General features: G+C 49.2%; 6 protein-coding genes across 6 annotated transcripts; 4 read left to right on the top strand and 2 right to left on the bottom strand.

The window, feature by feature from the left end:
- Window positions 1-293: 293 nt before the first annotated feature.
- GUITHDRAFT_55637 (hypothetical protein) lies at window positions 294-1,264 on the top strand (the record flags this gene model as incomplete). The annotated part of the gene is made up of 4 exons (XM_005831405.1): window positions 294-538; window positions 581-690; window positions 919-1,175; window positions 1,226-1,264. Coding segments are annotated over 4 exons (651 nt in total), but the record flags the coding sequence as incomplete, so codon positions are not given.
- Window positions 1,265-4,597: 3,333 nt separating this feature from the next.
- Window positions 4,598-5,068, bottom strand: GUITHDRAFT_72193 (hypothetical protein; the record flags this gene model as incomplete). The annotated part of the gene is made up of 1 exon (XM_005831404.1): window positions 4,598-5,068. A coding segment is annotated over one exon (471 nt), but the record flags the coding sequence as incomplete, so codon positions are not given.
- A 6,102-nt stretch (window positions 5,069-11,170) lies between these two features.
- On the bottom strand, window positions 11,171-12,793 carry GUITHDRAFT_139720 (hypothetical protein; the record flags this gene model as incomplete). The annotated part of the gene is made up of 9 exons (XM_005831403.1): window positions 11,171-11,191; window positions 11,328-11,543; window positions 11,591-11,668; window positions 11,723-11,977; window positions 12,027-12,289; window positions 12,334-12,376; window positions 12,424-12,588; window positions 12,640-12,650; window positions 12,706-12,793. The coding sequence occupies 9 exons, from the start codon at window positions 12,791-12,793 to the stop codon at window positions 11,171-11,173; spliced, it is 1,140 nt and encodes a 379-aa protein (XP_005831460.1).
- Window positions 12,794-13,998: 1,205 nt separating this feature from the next.
- GUITHDRAFT_152975 (hypothetical protein) lies at window positions 13,999-15,009 on the top strand (the record flags this gene model as incomplete). Its single annotated transcript, XM_005831402.1, has 1 exon — window positions 13,999-15,009. A coding segment is annotated over exon 1 (607 nt), but the record flags the coding sequence as incomplete, so codon positions are not given.
- A 364-nt stretch (window positions 15,010-15,373) lies between these two features.
- On the top strand, window positions 15,374-17,091 carry GUITHDRAFT_109599 (hypothetical protein; the record flags this gene model as incomplete). The annotated part of the gene is made up of 12 exons (XM_005831401.1): window positions 15,374-15,475; window positions 15,531-15,611; window positions 16,050-16,130; window positions 16,194-16,225; window positions 16,273-16,316; window positions 16,371-16,435; window positions 16,480-16,569; window positions 16,621-16,665; window positions 16,718-16,767; window positions 16,808-16,861; window positions 16,906-16,975; window positions 17,032-17,091. 12 exons carry the CDS (start codon window positions 15,374-15,376, stop codon window positions 17,089-17,091), a joined length of 774 nt encoding a protein of 257 aa, XP_005831458.1.
- Window positions 17,092-17,496: 405 nt separating this feature from the next.
- Window positions 17,497-17,862, top strand: GUITHDRAFT_109598 (hypothetical protein; the record flags this gene model as incomplete). The annotated part of the gene is made up of 3 exons (XM_005831400.1): window positions 17,497-17,558; window positions 17,611-17,714; window positions 17,762-17,862. 3 exons carry the CDS (start codon window positions 17,497-17,499, stop codon window positions 17,860-17,862), a joined length of 267 nt encoding a protein of 88 aa, XP_005831457.1.
- Window positions 17,863-18,240: the final 378 nt, after the last annotated feature.

Here is an 18,240-nt window from a genome sequence, read left to right as displayed (position 1 = left end):
GGGAGCAATGGAACTTGGAAGCGCCGATGGCAGACATCCTGCGTGTACACGAGTAAAGTCTTGCTACTCCTTCCCCTTCTCCTCTTCGCCCTCTTTCCTTCTCTTCTTCTTCCTCTCTCCTCCGCTCTCTCCTCTTCTCTTCCTCATCCTCAACATTTGATGACCTCGCGCAGCTGGGAGTATGTGTGCGAGCTACAGGGAAAGTGCTCTACGTTGACTTCGGGGATGGTTGCTGAGCTCGGAGACGGGGTGACTTATCTCTCGGCCTTGGAGTGGTTGACCATGAAGTACAGGAGACGAACATCTGCAGCTCGTCCTTCCATGCTGCCGCCGTCTGTGCAGGAGCAGGTTGCTATGCTGTAGATCGGGTGATGCAGATAGGAGGGCCAAAGAGGGTGTTTGTGCCCTGCCGTCCTCCTGGGCACCATGCTGGACCGTCGGGTCAGGTGGCAGATGATGCAGGGCGCTTGTCTCCCTCCCAGGGGTTTTGCCTGCTCAACTCGGTTGCGATCGCAGCAGCGTATGCGAGGTTGGCGCCGTGAAGCAAGGCTGTCACTGTCAGTCACTCTTTATCTCACAGGTACAATTACAAGGGGATTCTACAGCGAATTGCCATCATAGACTTCGATGCTCATTATGGCGACGGGACGGCTGCCTGCGTCATGAACCTTCGGCCTCGCTATCGGCTGCGTAACGCCGGGTAAACGTGTGACTGAAGAGTCTGCAGTCTGATGTTCCTCCTTTAAGGTTCGGCGTGCAGTTCAGCACTCTATCTTACAAGCCCTGGCTCGACGAGACGGACCCCGAGAACGTGAGCAGTTTGACTGGCCCGACCCCTCCCTCTGACTGCCCGCTAGGTGTTCTTTGCCTCCATCCACTTGCAGGACGACGGGTTCTACCCTGACAGCCGACAAGTAGGGGTGGTGGACGGCAACCCGAACATCTTGTCGATCCCTCTCCCCCGGGGAACCGAATCAAATCGATTCCGAGAGATTGCAGCTAACCAGATGCTCCCCCACCTCGCCGCGTTCCGACCCAACCTCATCTTCCTCTCCTCGGGCTTTGACGGGCATGCTGAGGACGTGCTGGGTAACGACGGAGGGCTGCAGCTGACAGAAGAAGACTTCAAGTGGTTCACGCTTCGGGTTGGCGAGATAGCAGATCGGTACAGTGAGGTACCTTGTATCCTTCCCCTCGCCATCGCCCGTGACAAGTTGCAACGCAGGGGAGAATCATCTCGATGCTCGAGGGAGGATACCACCTGCATCGCACGCCCTTCACAATGGGCGCTAAGCGCATTACTCGCAGCAGCGCCAACAAGAGAACGCCGGGAGCCCTGGCAACCAGTAAGGATGGCAGTGGGTTGCTGCTGCTTGTGTTGACATCCTGTCAGGTGTGCTCGCTCATGTGGTTGGCCTCATGCAGACGACCGTCGACCCGCAGCGCTGAAGGTCGAGCAAGTCAGTCTTCCTTGGGGCCTGCCAGATTAATCTGATTGATTTGAGCTTGTAAATCAACAATCTCTTGCTCCAGTCTCTCACGCTTTGCCTGTGCGAGTGTAAGAGAGTGAGAGGCCAGGGATCGAGACTCACCTTTTCACTAAGAAACTTCCCCTTCCACTCCTCACTTTGACCAACCTTCCTTATGTTAGCATCCAACTGAGCTTGGTAGAAGTTGGTTTCATCTTCGATCTCGCTCAGTCTCTCAGCTTCTTCGTCATACTTCCTCTTAGCCTCCTCGTAATCTTTGCAAAGAATTTCATGCTCCGTCTCCAGGTCGTACATCTGATCAGCATACTCGCCCTCCTCTCGACGCGCGTAAGCGATGGCTGCATCGAGGGCTTCTGAGAGCTCGCGTTCCAACCGCAGGATCTGCATGGACTTGCTGTCGATCTGATATATTTGCTCCATCCTTCTCTCCAGGTGGAAGGCTCGCTTGCGAATGGTGAATCTGTTCTGAAGCCAATGCACCTCCTTTAACTTCTTGACACGGAAGGCGTCGTTGCTCAGCGCGTCCTTTGTCTTGCGCATCTTGAACAACTTCTGCCACCAGATGTCGGCGTAGTGATCACCAGTGATCACCTGGCCCTCGTCACTTGCCTTGTAGTGTAACTTGGCAGGTTTGGAATCCTTCACTTCCTCGGGGTCTGACGTTGGTTTCAAGATGTATGCTGACATGATCTTTGTCATACTGACTAGTCCTTTCAGGGATGAGAGCGCTGCAAGGATAATCATCAGGGGAGCTCTAGCCCACAGCGGCATTCGCAGTTGCGCCTCCACGACCTCAGATATGATACATCTGATAGAAACGACTTGAACGAGAAACTGAGCTGCAATGGTGACCAAAATGATCTTTGTTTCATATGGACCAGGATCATTCCTGCCATTGGTATCATGATACAGCGCGATGTCTATCGGGCTGATCATGCCGAGTAGGAGCAGCAGCATCAAGATCAGGAGCAGGAAATTTTCCAGCAGGTTGTTCCTTTCCAGATTGTAGGGTCTGAAAACGATGTTTAAGATGAAGTTGATGCAAACTGCAAGGAGAGGAAAAAACTTCTGAAGGAAGAGATTGTGCTGTAAAAACACAAGCGACAAGACGAAGATCATCTTTCGGAGGGACACTACCAAGTTCCAGTACCAAAATCTCCTCTCAAACGGATCCAGCAGGAACCCGAACCTAATGCGGAAGCTCGGGTCATCCAACATTCTCAGCCGATGTCCGATGTACAGGAGAACAAAGTTGATGACGGGTCCGAAAACCGTGATGGGAAGTACGATGAGAGCTAGGGAGAACACTGCCGTGTGTTGTGTATCAAACGGTTGCACACTGGGATCTGCATCTAGAAGAGCAATCTTGGATGTCCAGTAAGTCCATTTGAAAGCCTGGCATCACATCAGAAGCGCGCAAACAAGTAGTACTTTACCTCTAGCGTCTTCACAGATCCCATGATGTACAGCAGATTCAAGACTGCCACAGCCTCCCTCCATGCCATGTCAAAGTATTTCTTCCTCATCCTCCAATCTACTGCTGTCGATGGAACCGAGAAGTCGATCCATGAGTTGGGATGTTTCTCTTGCTTTCTGATCATCTTTGGGATATGCGTCTGGTAAACATTATGCACACTGTACTCAGTCCATCCTTCCTTCCGGCGATTCTTTCTCGATGGGGTCTGAACCCAATCAGCTGACGATTCATCGAACGCTTCGATCGGAGTGATCTCATCTGGAACATGCTGGCTGTCCTGGTCCTCTGACCTGCTGATCAGAAACGCTTCTTTCCGAGTCGCCGTCTGCCCATCTTCACCATCCTCGGCCCCACCTTCCGCCTGCTCCATTTCTACATCGCCCTCCTCTCCCTCTCCTTCTCCTTGTCCTTCTCCTTCCCCGTCTTTCTTCTGAGTTGCATGGTCCTCGTAGTTCCTCCTATTGGATTTTCGTGTGAAGACTCTGACCAAGCAATCGAACACTGTTTTCATCTTTGGAGGCAAGATCAGGAATGGCAAGATCCACAACAAGACACGCATGGACACGACGCCGAAGAGAACCAGGTTTGTCAGGATCCACCTCTGAAGAAAGTTGGGCTGCCAGTTGAAGAAGCACATCCAAGGGACGGCCATGATGTTGAGGTTTGAGATGGAGTACAAGCTGAGCAGGGAAAGAACTTGTTGAGGCCAGGCAATGCGGAACTCGACGAGCAGAGCAGCAGTCTGCCAGAAAGTCAACATGATGAAGTAGGAGTTCAAGTCGATGAGGTAGATCCAGATAATCACAAGCACCACAAACGCGTAGCTTGCAAACCAGATCAAGTAGACCAAGAACCCTTCCTTGACATCCACTGGACATTTCTCGCAGAAGTTGTCAAAAGATCGGTAGTAGTGTCCAGTCTGCCACGTGCAGACATCTCCGTTGGAGAGGCAGCGCTGTTGAGCCTCTGAGCAGTTTGCCGCATCAGTGTTGCTCCTACACTCCCCCAGGCTGTAACAGTCTACAATGTCCACGTTCCTTTGCGCGAGCTGCCCCCTGTACTGGGTGAATCGCTTCCAAGAAAACCATCCGTCCGCTGGGTCGGAGCCTCTGGGCACGCATTGCTGCAGTTGGTAAGCAAGGCACTGGCTGCAGATCACCCCGTCATAGCCAGCCTTGCACCTTGCAGGATCCTTGTGTGTGAAGGAGACATTGGTCAGGTTCGGCCAGTTGGGGCAGAAAGCATAGTTCTTTCTGAAATGACAGATATGAAGCTGCTCTTGGAGATCCAGCAAGGGATACCCGAGGCAAACTTCCCTGACGTTCTTGTAGTTGCACTTGTAGAACTGCGGTGTGAGATGGTCTGGCCAAAACACCTTGTCGGGGCTGGACCAGTCAGTCCAGTATGCTATCCTTGTGACGGGGTACAAGTTGAGTCCATGGCAGAACGAGCCGTCCGGGCAGGAAGAGCAGTTAGACCCGAAGAGGTTGAGCTGCACGGGCCATGGGCTCTCGATGGCCAGCACGCTGGGTGCTATGAAGGATTCATTGGGGACCCCTACCCCCGTCGGCGACCACAGCTGGATGGAACGGTTGTCGAAGATGGCGTTGCGATAGGATTGGTAGACACATTGACAGTTGGACACGTTGGTGTTTGCTGGGATCGCCGACCTTGACAGCCTCGGACAATCGTAACACCTGAACATGCCCGGCAGAGGAGCATACGACAGTTGACCGCACTGGTAGCAGGATGATGCTCCGGCTCTCGGCGCGTAGGTTCCTGCAGCACATGCCTGACACGCCTTTGATTCTGCTGTTGGCGCAAACGTTCCCCGCGCACAGGAGGTACAAAAGTTGGAAGCTCCTTGACTTGTGAACTTCCCCGGGGGGCAAGCGAGGCATGCGGTAGAACCCTCGTAGAGAGAGTACGTGCCAGCCTGGCACGCCAAACAGGCAGTCCTGCTGTCCTCTTGCGCCTTGAAATATCCTGGAGCACAGGGGATGCAAGTCTTGGAGGTTTGATCGATCCTGTACCCGGGCTGGCACTTGTAGTTCAAGTAGATCCTACCAGGACTTGATGTATTGCCTTGACTATCCCTCATCACAAATGTGACCACGGCCAAGGGATTTCCTCCCCCTCCTGCTGGGGGTGTGTACCTGTACAAGTTCTGGCCCAGTGACTGCAGCGTTCCCAGCTGCGGGTAGGAGAGGATCTCGCTCGACAGCTGACTGTCTGGCTCATGATCGGGGCTGCTCCGACTGTTGAACCCTACAGGGCCAAAGGGCCCGACGCCTGCAACGGAGCCCTGGCCTGCTCCCTCAGCCAGGTCGCCACCTTGAACCCACCCGTCAAGTCCATCCGGGGAGGCGTCAACGCCTTGCAGCTCGAAGTCCACACTGACCCCCTGACTGCTCGTCAGCTCCTTCCAGATGGCTTCGGGCACATCATTGACGTTGGCTACCTGGAGATCGATGACCTCAACGTCTGGCTCCGAGTACTGACAAGCTTGGCAGCTGAAGTTCCTTGCATAGAAAGAAAACGAATCCAATCCATTGAAGTTTGGGAAGGGCACATAGGCAAGTCTGATCTCAGGGTTCGAAATCCATCCTCTAGGCCAGTTCCCAACAGTCCCGACAAGGACGAGGGTTTGCAAGCCTTCTAGCACGTTACCCCCGAACTCGTTGCCCGGGCCTTCGTACATCAACCCACAACTTTGAATGAGTAATTTCTTTGTCGAGAAGTTTGTTGGGTTAATTCTTATCCTCAGATGGGAGAACTCAGGAGATCTCCCTTGCATGATGGACTCATAGAATGAATCCGCCAGCCTGCCCTCGCTGGCATACCCTCTCCACACTTCTCTCCACTCAAGACCACTGCAAGCAGAGAAAGTTCTGTTTCTGACCATCCTGGTATCATGGGATGCAAAGTGAAATACTGTTTGTGAGTTCACAGTGTATGTTGACTTGTTCACAAAACTCTCAAACACGTACTCATCTTGTGTTACGAACTCTTCAGTGTACGCCAAAACCCGAAAGAAGACATTGTCCGCCAACTCATGATGTATATCAAACCCTGTCATGTAAACTGGAGTAGAATATTCCGCCATCACTTGATTGATTCCACGTTGACCGCAGATGGAGTAGAAGTCGTTGGGATCCTCTGGGTCGCCATACTCGGTAAGATTGACTTCAGTCGGCACGGTTGACTGGTATGGGTCAAACTCGGGAGGCCACAGGTAGGACACGTTCCTTGAGCAGACCTGCTGGTCATTGACCCCTTGACATGGCAGGCCCTGGGCTTGAGGGTTCAGGTCACTCCAGCTGAAGGCACTTCCGTCCACCACCGGCGGCCTGCCGTTCGCGGTCGGCCTGCCGTCAGGTCCGAGCAGCTCCCAAGGCACACAAGTACTCTTCGACGCCGTGTTGCTGCCCAATCTGCACAACTCTTTGACGCTGCATCGTCCGCCTTGATCAGGATCGTTGGGAGCTTGTATGGCGTAGTTAGACTTGTACCTTGAAACGAAGATGTTTCGGTAATGGAGGTTGCCTGTCCATGAGCCATTGGGGATAGGAAATTCAGAGCGATCGACCTTCATGCATCTTTGACAATGCGACGGAAAGGAGTAGCTTCCAACGATATCTTGAGAAATGAGGTCACAACTCATCTCTCCTGCCCACATGTTAACAAAGGAATTTCCGTATCTGTCTGTAAGGAAACAATTAGAGCCTTGAGAAGCATCAAACAGATTCTCGATGTGGGCAGTAGAATTCAGAATTGACTTCGGTGCCTGTTCTATAGTTTCATCTTCATATGGTATTGGTTCTCCCAGGATGAAGGTCTCTTTGACGTAATAGCAATCGTGCAGAGGGTGATCACAATTTCCTGACTCGCAATCCATTGATGTGGTGACGCACTTGTCTGGGCTCAGAAAAGATGCAGAGGTGTTGAAGAATGGTTCTACGGTAAGATTCAGCTGCTTGCTGACATGCCTCACTTGATAGAGTGTACCGTACTTGGGAAAATCTTTGATGTAACCTGATACTTTGTTAGGAAATGTGGGGTAATTAAGCAGCCGAAGCTTCATGAAGGTGATTTGATCCTCCAGCAGTTTGTAGCTGGAGCTTGGTTTCTCTGGAGTTGGATTTGAGTCTGTTCCTTCAATTGTAATGTTGACAAATCCAAACCGAGCTGCAATAGGTATCTGGTTTGAACATGGCGAGGTGCTGAAAGAAGCGCAAGCAAGATAATCCTGCTGAGGATATTGAGCTATTCTTGATGTCGTAAAATTAAATTGGGCTACTCGACCTGTTACACCTTGGGCAGGAATATAGATAACACGGAAATATTTATCGGAGAGATGGTAATTGAGAAAGTCGAAGGTGATTCCGGTGGTAATGAGTGGCCCTGGGGTCGAGCAGAAGAGCTTTGGAGCTTGACCTCGTGCAACAGCTTCTTGACCATGACAAGTCACGACTTGATCAGAGAACCCTTCTCGCGAGCCACTCCAAGATCGCTCCCGAAAGCTCGTTTCGTTGGAAAGAAACACGCTCATAGGCCCTCGGATCAATGCTCGTGAGCTCCCGGTCGAGCATCTTGCAAGAGCTGGAGGTGTCGTGACGACGAGGAGTTGGAAGAGGGAGGATTGAGAACTGAGGGAGGAGTCTTGGTAGTCGTTGAGGTAGTTGCTCTTCCCTTCGATGCAGGAGGGGTCGTCTGCGAGGGAGGTTCCGCACTTCTGCACACACTCGAAGCCACTCGAGAACGGGATGCACCTCGAGATCCCAACGGTGACGGAGAACAAGGAGAACCCGGCGCACCCACACTCGTAGTTCGGCGAGCCTGTTGGAGGTTTCAAGGCTGTAAGGTATTGGGCTATCGTTGCATGCCCTCGTAACTTTGCGTTTTCAATCGCTGAATCTCGCCAGGGACATCCATTGCGGATCAGGTACTCCAAGATCAGCTGATACCCCAACCCCGCAGCCACATCTGTTGCAACTTCGTTCCACACTGCCTGAACTCCTCGATGGAGCCAGTCCAAGAAGTGCAAATCGCCATTGTATACCGCATGGACGATCAAGGATGGGTCGGACTTGTCGAGACTGTTTTTCAAGTCTGGTCCACTAATGCCAGGCTGAAGGTCTCTCAACTGACATGATGCTGTAGGACTTAACGGAGAAAAACAAGAGGCAGCATCGTTCGGTCCCAGACAAGGTTGACCGTTGTATATTCCACCGAAGCAGGCATACTCGTTTGGGTAAAGCCCGTATGTGTTGTGACAAATCAGCCCTGGATTAGTGCAATTTCGTATACATCCTTGAGCCAAAATCTGATACGTATATAGCGTGGGGGAGCAGGGCGGTAAACAAGTGTAGTTGTAACCTGTGACATTGTAAATCTCGGTGTTATTCACATTGTATGTACAAAGTTTTGATATCAATCCATATCTGAACACGGGGTGACTGTTCATCAACTCGTTCATGAGGCTGGTAGATCGAACGTATGTTTTGTCGTCACAAAAGGTCGTATTTGTGGATGCGTTTTCAACACCGTACCCGCTACTTCTCAAGAGTTGCTGTTTCGATAGTATGGAGCATGTTGAGGCAGATGACACGAGGCCACAAGAAACTTCAATCGTTTGGTACAATGCTCCGCTCTGATTCCCCGACTGCTGGAAGTTGCCTGTTTCCAGCAAATCCATCTGCTGTGGTCCATTCACTGTGACATTGAAGGTGTTTGTGAATGAGTCATCGTCTAAAATTATATCGAGAAAGATGACAGATACGAGATTTGGAGACAAAGTCAAGTTGTATGACATGGGAATTGGAACTGTCGAAGGAGCAATAACAATCTTTCCTTCCATCTGTGGTTGATTCCAAGCAGCAAGATAGCTGGTGTCTGTAGACACGTCGGGGAGCATCTGCAGAGTCTGATACGAGCTGATTGGTTGTATGCTGCTGAAAACAGTTCCAGCTTCACCTGGAGTATCCGTAACTTCGTAAGTAATGGCGTCTGCAGTCGTATCTGAGCCTCCAATAATCTCGCTTGTGTAGTACAAGTACCATTTCACAGTGTAGTTTCCTTTGAATATCCAATAATTTGTCTGCGAGTTTGGAACAAATGAGAATGGGTTGTCTACAGTGATAATTCTTCCCGAGGGAGCGAACGCAGTTGTTGAAGAACATTCTTGCGCTCCTTGGCAGACAATGTTTCTATACTCTATCTTGTCACCGTATTGCAGCTTGACAGAGTAGCCGATGTAACTATCTGATCGTCCAGGAGAGCTGGCTCGTGCAAGGGCAGACAGCTCGAAGCTCGAGGCCGTGCAAGGTTGAGAGATGCACAGGCACTGAGATTGTTGCCCGATTAGCCTTAGATCTCCTTGGTCCACCCAACTGCCAGTGTAGACGTAAAAGCTGCAACACTTCATTAATCAGATTCACAGCAATCGATACAACTCACTTGTTCACAGTTGGGTTGGAGTAGGATATCGTGATTTTGGAATCCACAAAACATTTTTCTCCTTGGCAATTTGGAAAAGGGGAGCAAATATAAACAGGCTGAGTTGGAAAGATGGTGGATGGCAAGTTGTAAACACATTCACTCTTGACTCGCGGATACGTCACGATTCCGAAGCACGTAAGCCTACACAGACCTGCTAAATTGGAAGAATACAAAAGGATCCTGAAGTTCACACAAGGGCTGTCAGAACACTCGGTAACAGTCGTACAAGTGTATGTCGGGTAGGTATCAGAGCCTGTGTTGAGGAAATCGAACGTATTCACACAAGTGTCCACGTCTTTGATCTTCAATTCGACAAGTTGAGTAGTCCCAGACGCATAATACAAGAAGTCCAGCTTCGACCCATAGACCGGTGCACTGGAAGGCACCCTCATTGGTGCTGTACTGTTGAAACCCATTCCCATGTTCAAAGCGTACTTTGATCCACTAGCAAAGTTTCCAATTTTGTTGTAGGATACTTGAGCGACATCATATGACTCAAGGTTGTTGATGGGTGAAGCTAGACCATTCTGAGAAGTGGAAGACGTCCCGTACAGTGAAAAAGAATCATCGAATGGCCAGTACAGAACCAGACCATACTTGTAAGAAGTGTCTATCATGTGACTACAACCTTGGAATGCGGACTTTCCTACTTGTGGCACTTGCACATTCTCGCAGTTTACCCCATCACGAGCAGAATACTGGTTTCGAAAAGAAATCTGTCTGCTCGTCATGGAAAAGTTGTATATTCGAACATCGTCAATCAGTCCTAGAAACGCATTGCTTGAGTCAAAACATCCTGATATGCAGAAGGATTGAATCCTGATCTGTTGCTCAGCACGCGAAATTTCAGGTATGCTATACTCTGTAGCAACATTTCCAGTGTTTAACATGTTATCGTTTGAAAACATTCTGTTTGCAGCAATTATCTGTTGAACAGCACCATACGTTCGTGTTGCATAAGGGTCCGTCGTATTTGTGCAATTGATTTGCTGTTGAACTTTCATATATATTCCTGAAGCTGTCTTTCTACAACTCGGGTCTGGAACGTAAATGCCAGGAATGTACACACTTGGGGTACTATTGAATGCAGGGTCACATGTATCATTCACTATACTTCTGCAGAAGGTCGAGTTCTGGTTCAATCCGATGGATCGTTCGTACCTGTTTCTGATGTCCTTTGTTGAAGAATTGCAGGCAAGCCGTTGTCCAACAGAAAATTCTCCCGTCTTACCAATCTTCGATTGCAGATCAAGTTTTCCACTCCATGCCCAGCCTTCTTCGTTTACAGCCTGACTGCAGAGAATCTCTGCATTGCCACCTGGATACGTCGATTGTGATTGCCTCGGATTTGCACGATCTAACAACATAAAACAATCTATGAAGAGCTTGGCATATTGGGCTTGATGCAAAGTGTGATCAGATAGAAAAGTTTGGTTTTGCACCCAAGTCACAGCAATGTGATGCCACTGGAGATCGTTCACATTAATTCCAGTCGGACCCGACGAAGATCCTTGCAATGTGAATTCAAGATTTTCTGGAGTGAACAGTGCAAACTCTAATCCATAGCTTTCAGAGATATATTGCATAATCCCCTGCCCCAGCCTTTCATTGTCTGAGCACCTCACCCACAACATGATCGTGAATTCCTCGGAAGGAAAGACATCGACAGAACCCGCGATGAAATCATCAATTCCGTCAAATCTCATTGCAAATCCGGCACCACCTATTGATGGGCGATCATTGTAAGGTATTATTTTTGTTTTGGTCGTGGATGACCTACTAAGACCTGTTTGTTCCCTTGACAGGGAGTAAACAGCTCCTGTGCATTGATTTTTGCAAATTGATTTCACTTGACTGACCGAACCATTGTTGATTGCTGAATAGATAATCGACAGCTCAGGCTGCAATCCAGTGCATACTGAAGCAGAGTCCAGCAGACACAATCCGCCATCAATAGCGGCCATGCTTCGAAAATCGATGATGAGGATTCGACCAGAGGTTCCATTCAGAGAGCAGTTGGAATTTACTGCATTGCATTCGAACGACATGGAATTGATTTCAATGCAAGGACATCCCTATAACTCAAGCGTCACCGTGAATATTCACGAAAAGAAGACAACACCTGGACATAAAACAGATCTGTTTCATTCTGATGAAGATATCGTTGATATCTGTCTTCCAACAATTGTACATAATTATCCTATCGAAACAAGATTCAAAATCATACTTTGCTCCAAACTTTATCTTAATTTACCTGTATAGTATTTCTGAATGTTTGGAAAATTCCGATGTGGTCGGTGGAGTATTTCCACGTGAAGGACCTGACTTGAAATTCCAGGGAAGTATATAGAAATAGATCCTCGTATCCTGACTCCCAGAAAAGGTTTGCTGTGAATCCGATACAGTTAAAGTTTGTCTGACTGCACTGCCCAACATCTCCATCTAATGGTTTGAATATCAGAATATTGTTCTGAAACCTGCCTATTCTTGTTTGACCATTTACTGCTGGCTGTTGAGAGTGTTTCAGACTCATCAAGACTTGAGCAATCAAACATCACCATGTTCGTGTTAAATCTCGGTGGCACTTTGCACGGAGAGGATTGCGAGCAAGGACCAAGAATGCTTCCCCGCCCTCCGTACTCTGTGATAGCATGTAAAGTTCCTTTTCCAGGATACCCTATCACTTCAAACTCGCATGCCTCAGGCACGCATGGCTCTGGCGATACTGAAGTAGAGCATTCTCGATAATGCTGGATGGTAGCAGGGGTCCACTGATAATATCCTACATCAAGCCCTAGTCCTTTGGTACCCGAGCTGCAACCTGTGACAATTTCATTCAAGCATTGCAAGATGTGAACAAAGTACAGCATCCAAGGCTATCAGTTCCAAGAAGCTGCAGCGGATCTTGCTGCATGATCATGTCAACGTTGGATGAAGCAGACAAGAAGAATATACTTGTAGCGATCCTTTACACTCTCCATGAATGTTGCAAGTGAATCCGTTGGGTCCCTGCGCGCCAAACAGTTGTCCGCCCCTTCCACCATCACCGTACTCGTGGTCTTCATAAGCACTGTATGTGACGTTGATGGAGCAAGGTGCAGTCTGAGAGATGCCCGAGCTCTAGTCTCGGTTGTCAACAACTATGCATGGCAAACTAAGAAAGCAACTTACCAGGTGCGTACCTGTCACGTTTATCGATCAAGATGAATTCACAAGATGCAAAGTCATGCTACATACATGTGTATTGCGCAGATCCTGGTATGAGCGCAGAAAGAGAGAGGAGAGAGAGGATAACTTGTCTTCTGCTCCACTTGCGCCATATCATCCTATCTCCTCCATCTCGACCGACGGCCCTCCCTACTAGTTGGTCGAATCTAGAACAAATCCGCCCCAGAGAACCACAAGAACTGAAAGTTGTCTGCTTCGCCAGGCTGGGCCCTGCCAGTAGTACGGTACACTGAGAGGCCCCGGGCCTATCATGATCACGGCGAGTCCCGAGTCCAGACCGTCTTCGCCGCGATCCGGTGACCGGCCTGAGTCTGAATCGGATTACGAATTGCGGATGCCTGTTCGAAGTCCAGGCTACGTGGAGTGGCACTCGGAGGCAGGCCCGCGGCGTCCCCGGAGGCGTCCCAGCGGCACCCCGGACTCCGGAAGCCCGGTGGCCGGTCCGCGCTCGGACGCCGGGCCCTGTCCGTGTCCATTGCCCGATGACCGGTACCTTCAGTTGCCAAATGAGATTGCGACCCTCACCGTGAGTATGGACGGTGCTTAACTTTGAGTAAAAGAGACGGTGCAGTCTCTGACCGTACCGCTCAAGTCACGTGAGCCGCTGAGTGAGTGCCACGGCGGGGAGGCCGTTTGATATCCGCTCCGATTCCGATTCAATAATTCCGATTCGTGATTGTTTTATTACTGTCCGGGAGATCTCAGCTGTCACGGGCGAAGGGTCATAATTTGCTCCATGGTCACGTTACTAAGAGCGAACAATCTTTCCTGCCCTCGTGACAGTCTCCTTTAACACGTATACTAGTGCTTACTCTCACGTGATAGGCGTCTGTTCTTGTAAGCCTTTCCTGTAAGGGTCGATGAAGAGGTCTCAGGATATCCACTTTCAGCAACTTAGCACCTGATCGACAGTTTGGATATCGGAGACGAGGTGCGAACCGATGTGATATTGGACAGCCACCCTTACACGATTTCCTGAGCAATTCCTCATATCACAACGATTGAAGTATGACCCTCCACCCCTAAGGAGCCATTTTTCCTCACCTACCCCACCAGTACATAATATCATCTTGCAACACTCACCCAGACATTCATTCTTGTACCCGTATCTTTATCAATCAATGATATGTTCTAGATAGGGTAGAGGAGCAACCCCCTTACTTCATCACCCACCCTTTTTGTACCAGACCCCCCAAATGTATCGTCTTTTCCTCCAACTTCTTCGAGTACCCCTTCATGCCCTGCTTCCCCTTGGGCGATCAAGTTTATTCGGAGGCTTTCTCCGCATCTGTGCAACACGACTGGCCCATTCCGATCGTTCGCTTGACATTGTTGGGTTTGCCTCCATCCTCTACATCGAAGCTTGCAACTTTGAGTTCCTCTCGAACAAACAATAATGCATCCTGCTGATAATCAACGAAGAATTCAAGTGTATCCTAGGACAAAGCCTGGTGAAACAGTGCGGAGAAGGGCTTTGTTTCTGTCTAAGGATGATGTGATGGCTTTGTTTCATCTGCGACAAGGAGAAGCTGCAAACCATCTTGGCATTTCTCTCACGGCTCTGAAAAATGCGTGCAAGAGGCTTGATATCAAGAAATGGCCCTATGTCCGACAGAAGGAAGGCCGTGGGCAAGTATCCTCTCCTCAAAATAGTCAGGATGCGCAAATGGATATCAGAAATGCGGTGAATGAGCAATTGTCAGAGTCTTGTTCTTCTGGCAACGAGAGTTGTGAAGATGTAGAGAGCGAAGATTCCATGGCGGCCGATCCACACGAGGCTGAGTCTGCAACATCTTCCACAGAATCCTCTACACCTGACTCGTCAACGAAAGATTTTTCAAGAGAAGAGACGAAAATTAGTGACGATACCAATTCTTCGACAGCCGAGCAACCAGATAATGCTGGGTTTGAAAGACCTGAAGTTACAGCAACACAACGAAGGAACTCTCTCTCCAGCAACATTGGCCCTCGCGACGTCTTCTTGAAGTCGATGCAAGTGTCGCCCTTCTCCTCCAGTTTCATCGAATGGTATGTGACTGCAGAAGAGGAAGAGTTGCATAGGTCCATTGAGACCTCAGTTACTCATCGTCCGAGGGAGAGCGTGATGTAAAAGCAAGTTGGCAATCGAAAGAAGATCCACTACTTCGAACCCTCTTCTCCAGTACTGAATGAAGGCTGCGCTCTACGGTCCGAGTTCTTTCTTTAATTGTTTTCTCATCTTGCCAACAATACCAAACCGTAAGAGTGAGAGTAGAAACTTTGAATCTTGTGTACATCTATGATCAGTAAATGCCCTGGCGTGGCGTGCCACTCTCATTCCGAAGTCTCAAAGCTAAGTCACTCTGCGCCTCTGCATCCTTGTAAGGCCGTGGGCAGCACACCGACGGCCCTGTGACACGCGGGCACGCATCAGGTCCGACGGTCGCACAGGCTGGCCGCAGTCACCCGACGGTGCCCGGTCAGTGCAACTGAGATTCTGAGGCGGGTCCGAGATTTTGTACGAGCGGGGACGAGGGACACATTGGTAGTGGTTTGAAAAATGGCAGGCGTGTGAACCAAGAAGCTCCGAGGAGGCGATGAGAAGAAGGTTGAGGGAGGGAGGAGGAGTGCGAGAAGCTGGCATGATCCTGAGTTCTGTGTGAGTGCCTGTAGAAGTATGCAGACAGGGCAAGCAGACATGGAAGAAGCGGATGCTTCGAATGTTGCTGAGGCTGAGAGGAGGTATTTATTGAGTTTGCTCACGATGGCTGAGGAGCTGCTCTCGCTGTTGCCTGAAACGGTACGTCTCCTTCTTAAGATAATGTATCATTCCACTAAACCTGATGTGATGGAAGGTGAAGAAGAAATATGGTATCATCAAAGGTACTTTGGCTGTACGTCTGGGGTCGAAGATTTCCAACCTCCCGAAGACCTCAGTAATCTTCACCTCGCTAAGCCAAGGAATTCAACCTCATCTACCATCCAAAGAGCATTCTTCTATCACTACTCCAAGAGACTCGAAGCAGTTAGATCAAGACCAAGTTGACAGGAAGTTAACCGAATGGAATCAGTCAAATGAAGCAAAAAATCTGGGCACTCTGCAGAGGAGAGATGCGAACTCTGAGAATTCTCAGGAAGTGAATGAAGGGAAATTGGGGACATATACATTTGAGCTCTCTGGAGGTGCAACTTCACAGCACAATGCATTGGAAAGTGCTTTATTAAAGCGCCATCTCAAATCCCTTGTTTGCATGCATAAACGAATCCAGGGCAGCAGGTGTACGATCGAAGATGATTTTTGCTTCCTTACATGCCATCATAGGAGTTCTGAAAATAAGATCTCAAAGTCAGAGAATTTTGAGGTTGAGTTTCAGAATGTTGCTGAAGGTATCACTTCGTGCTGCGAGGAGTTCGCTCGATTGGAAGTACTGTTGGAACAAGAGCTGCAGCTCGAGGTAAGGAAGCAAGGAGCTGGACGGACATCATGAGAATGACTGTCTATGTTGTTTCTTTTCCAGAGTAATCCAGATGTTCACGGGAACGATGATCTGTAGCTCAACTTACATAAGTGGAAATCATGTAATACTCTGATAGCAGATCAAACCCGAATGCTTCGAATAGCGGAACAGATTCCAGAAAGAGTGATGAATGAAGATTTTTCTTGGATAATTTCGCTGAGTGCTGAATGTTGACAGGTAAGACAGGAAGCCAGCCTGGTAGAGAAATGAGACAAATGGAAATCAATGAAATCGTAAAGGAGGTAATATGTTTGTTGTCATTTGCAATCAATCATGAGGATTTCAGCGGGATGAGGCCAGAATGGAGATTGACAGACTTGCTCAAGAACTGCACAAGAGCAATGGACTGTTGGAAAATGCAATCTTGAGAGCCCTGGTTCGTCTCTCTCTCGCCTGACCCTTGCCCATCATTGACAAGTCCGCATAGCAAGCGGAGCAAATGAAGACCAATTATGACAAATGGATCAAGGAGGTATTTTCCTTCCAATGTTTGTCTCGTCAGGATTTTAAATCCGCGTATGTAGACGGAAGATCAATACCAAGCAACAATTGAGATGCATGAGCATGAATTGAGGTGCGAACTGATTTTTCTGCAAGAACCTGAACTTGGTCAGGTCATATTACGAAGAGGTCATGGAGACTAAATTGAAACAAGCTGAAGCTGAGAAGTGAGTCAAGATCTCTTTGATATGGCTTGACCGAAAATTGGTAGGAGAGAATGTCTACGGAATTTGAGATCTGAACTCGAGTGCAAGCATGCGAAGGCTTTGGCCAGTGCCCAGGTTTCCTCATACAACCTTTTTCCACTTCAAACATGGGTTGAATGAATGATCTCTAGGCCTCGTATGCGGAAAAGTTGCAAGCGGCAGATGAAAGAGTATCAAATATGCACCTTTGATGGTGGACTTTGACAAGCTTGATAGATACATGAAGCCAACGATAAATTGAAATCCATGACAGAGGTAGGCAATCTTTCTCGTGAACAGCGGTCCTCGTGTAAGAAGCTCTGTTCAAGGAACGTGACTTACTACAAGAAGAATATCCGAGGACTTTGCACGTGAAGGTGATTGTCCCTTCTCCTTGCGGTATGAAATAAGAACCACAGCAGATCGAAGAGCTTGAAGCTGAGAATCAAAGGCTGAGAAGGAGCCTCACAAGTGAGAGAACAAGATGGCATTCCTCAATGCGACATAAACATTTCTGCAGCATTGTCACGGAGGCTGAACGCCGCGAGAGATTCATCCGGGGGGTTTCAAGAAGGAGCTCAAGGTTTTGCTCTTAATGCCTTGGGTTCTGTCTGATCATGCTCATCAAAGGATTCGAAGACATGCTCTCTTCGGTTCTTTACGGCTCTGAATCTGCTAGGTAAACTCCGTCCTTACAAAAACTCTTTCGTTGAGATGCTCTCTTCTTGCAGACAGAAACTTCGGCAGCAAATTTCCAATGTCCGAAGTTTCGACGCTCAAGTCAGGAGCAAGAGGGCTGCCAGAGGCTCGTCAACTAAGTCCAAGAGCGCTGGAGGTAAGCCAGAAGAAGGAACTCCGCATCTGAAGCCATGCTGCCTTTAGGCGTAAAGGCAGGTCCAAGGAAAGACGTCGACGAGGACGACTCTGAAAGCACCTCGGACGGCGACATCTCCTCGCTCGTGGCGAGGATCAACCATTGCTGATTTCGATCATTCTCCCAATTCTCATTCGCAACCATGACCCACATCTCCTCCATCCCCATCCTGTCACACCCATCTACATCCTTGTCCACATTCTTGTCATCGTGACCATGCCATGTCTATTTGAATTTTAATCAATGAAAGCTTAATTCAATCAAGACCTTCCTGCAGACTTGAAGTGCAGGATCAACTCGCATCAGGCCCGGCCTGCCTTCGAGGTTTTCAGAGTCTTGACAGCGAACATCTCAGAGTCGGAAGTATGCCTGACCCAGGGCTTGATCGGACCGGGCCCCGGCCCCAGCTGGCCTGTGAGCTGGCCCTGACCCGCAGTGCCTGACCGGGCCCAGGCCTGACCCGCAGCCTGACCTGCACTGCAGCCTG

Source organism: Guillardia theta (genome assembly GCF_000315625.1).
Source record: "Guillardia theta CCMP2712 unplaced genomic scaffold GUITHscaffold_40, whole genome shotgun sequence".
Lineage (NCBI taxonomy): Eukaryota > Cryptophyceae > Pyrenomonadales > Geminigeraceae > Guillardia > Guillardia theta.
The sequence above is the reverse complement of the archived record's forward strand: the minus strand, read 5'-3'. Positions and strand labels throughout refer to the sequence as shown.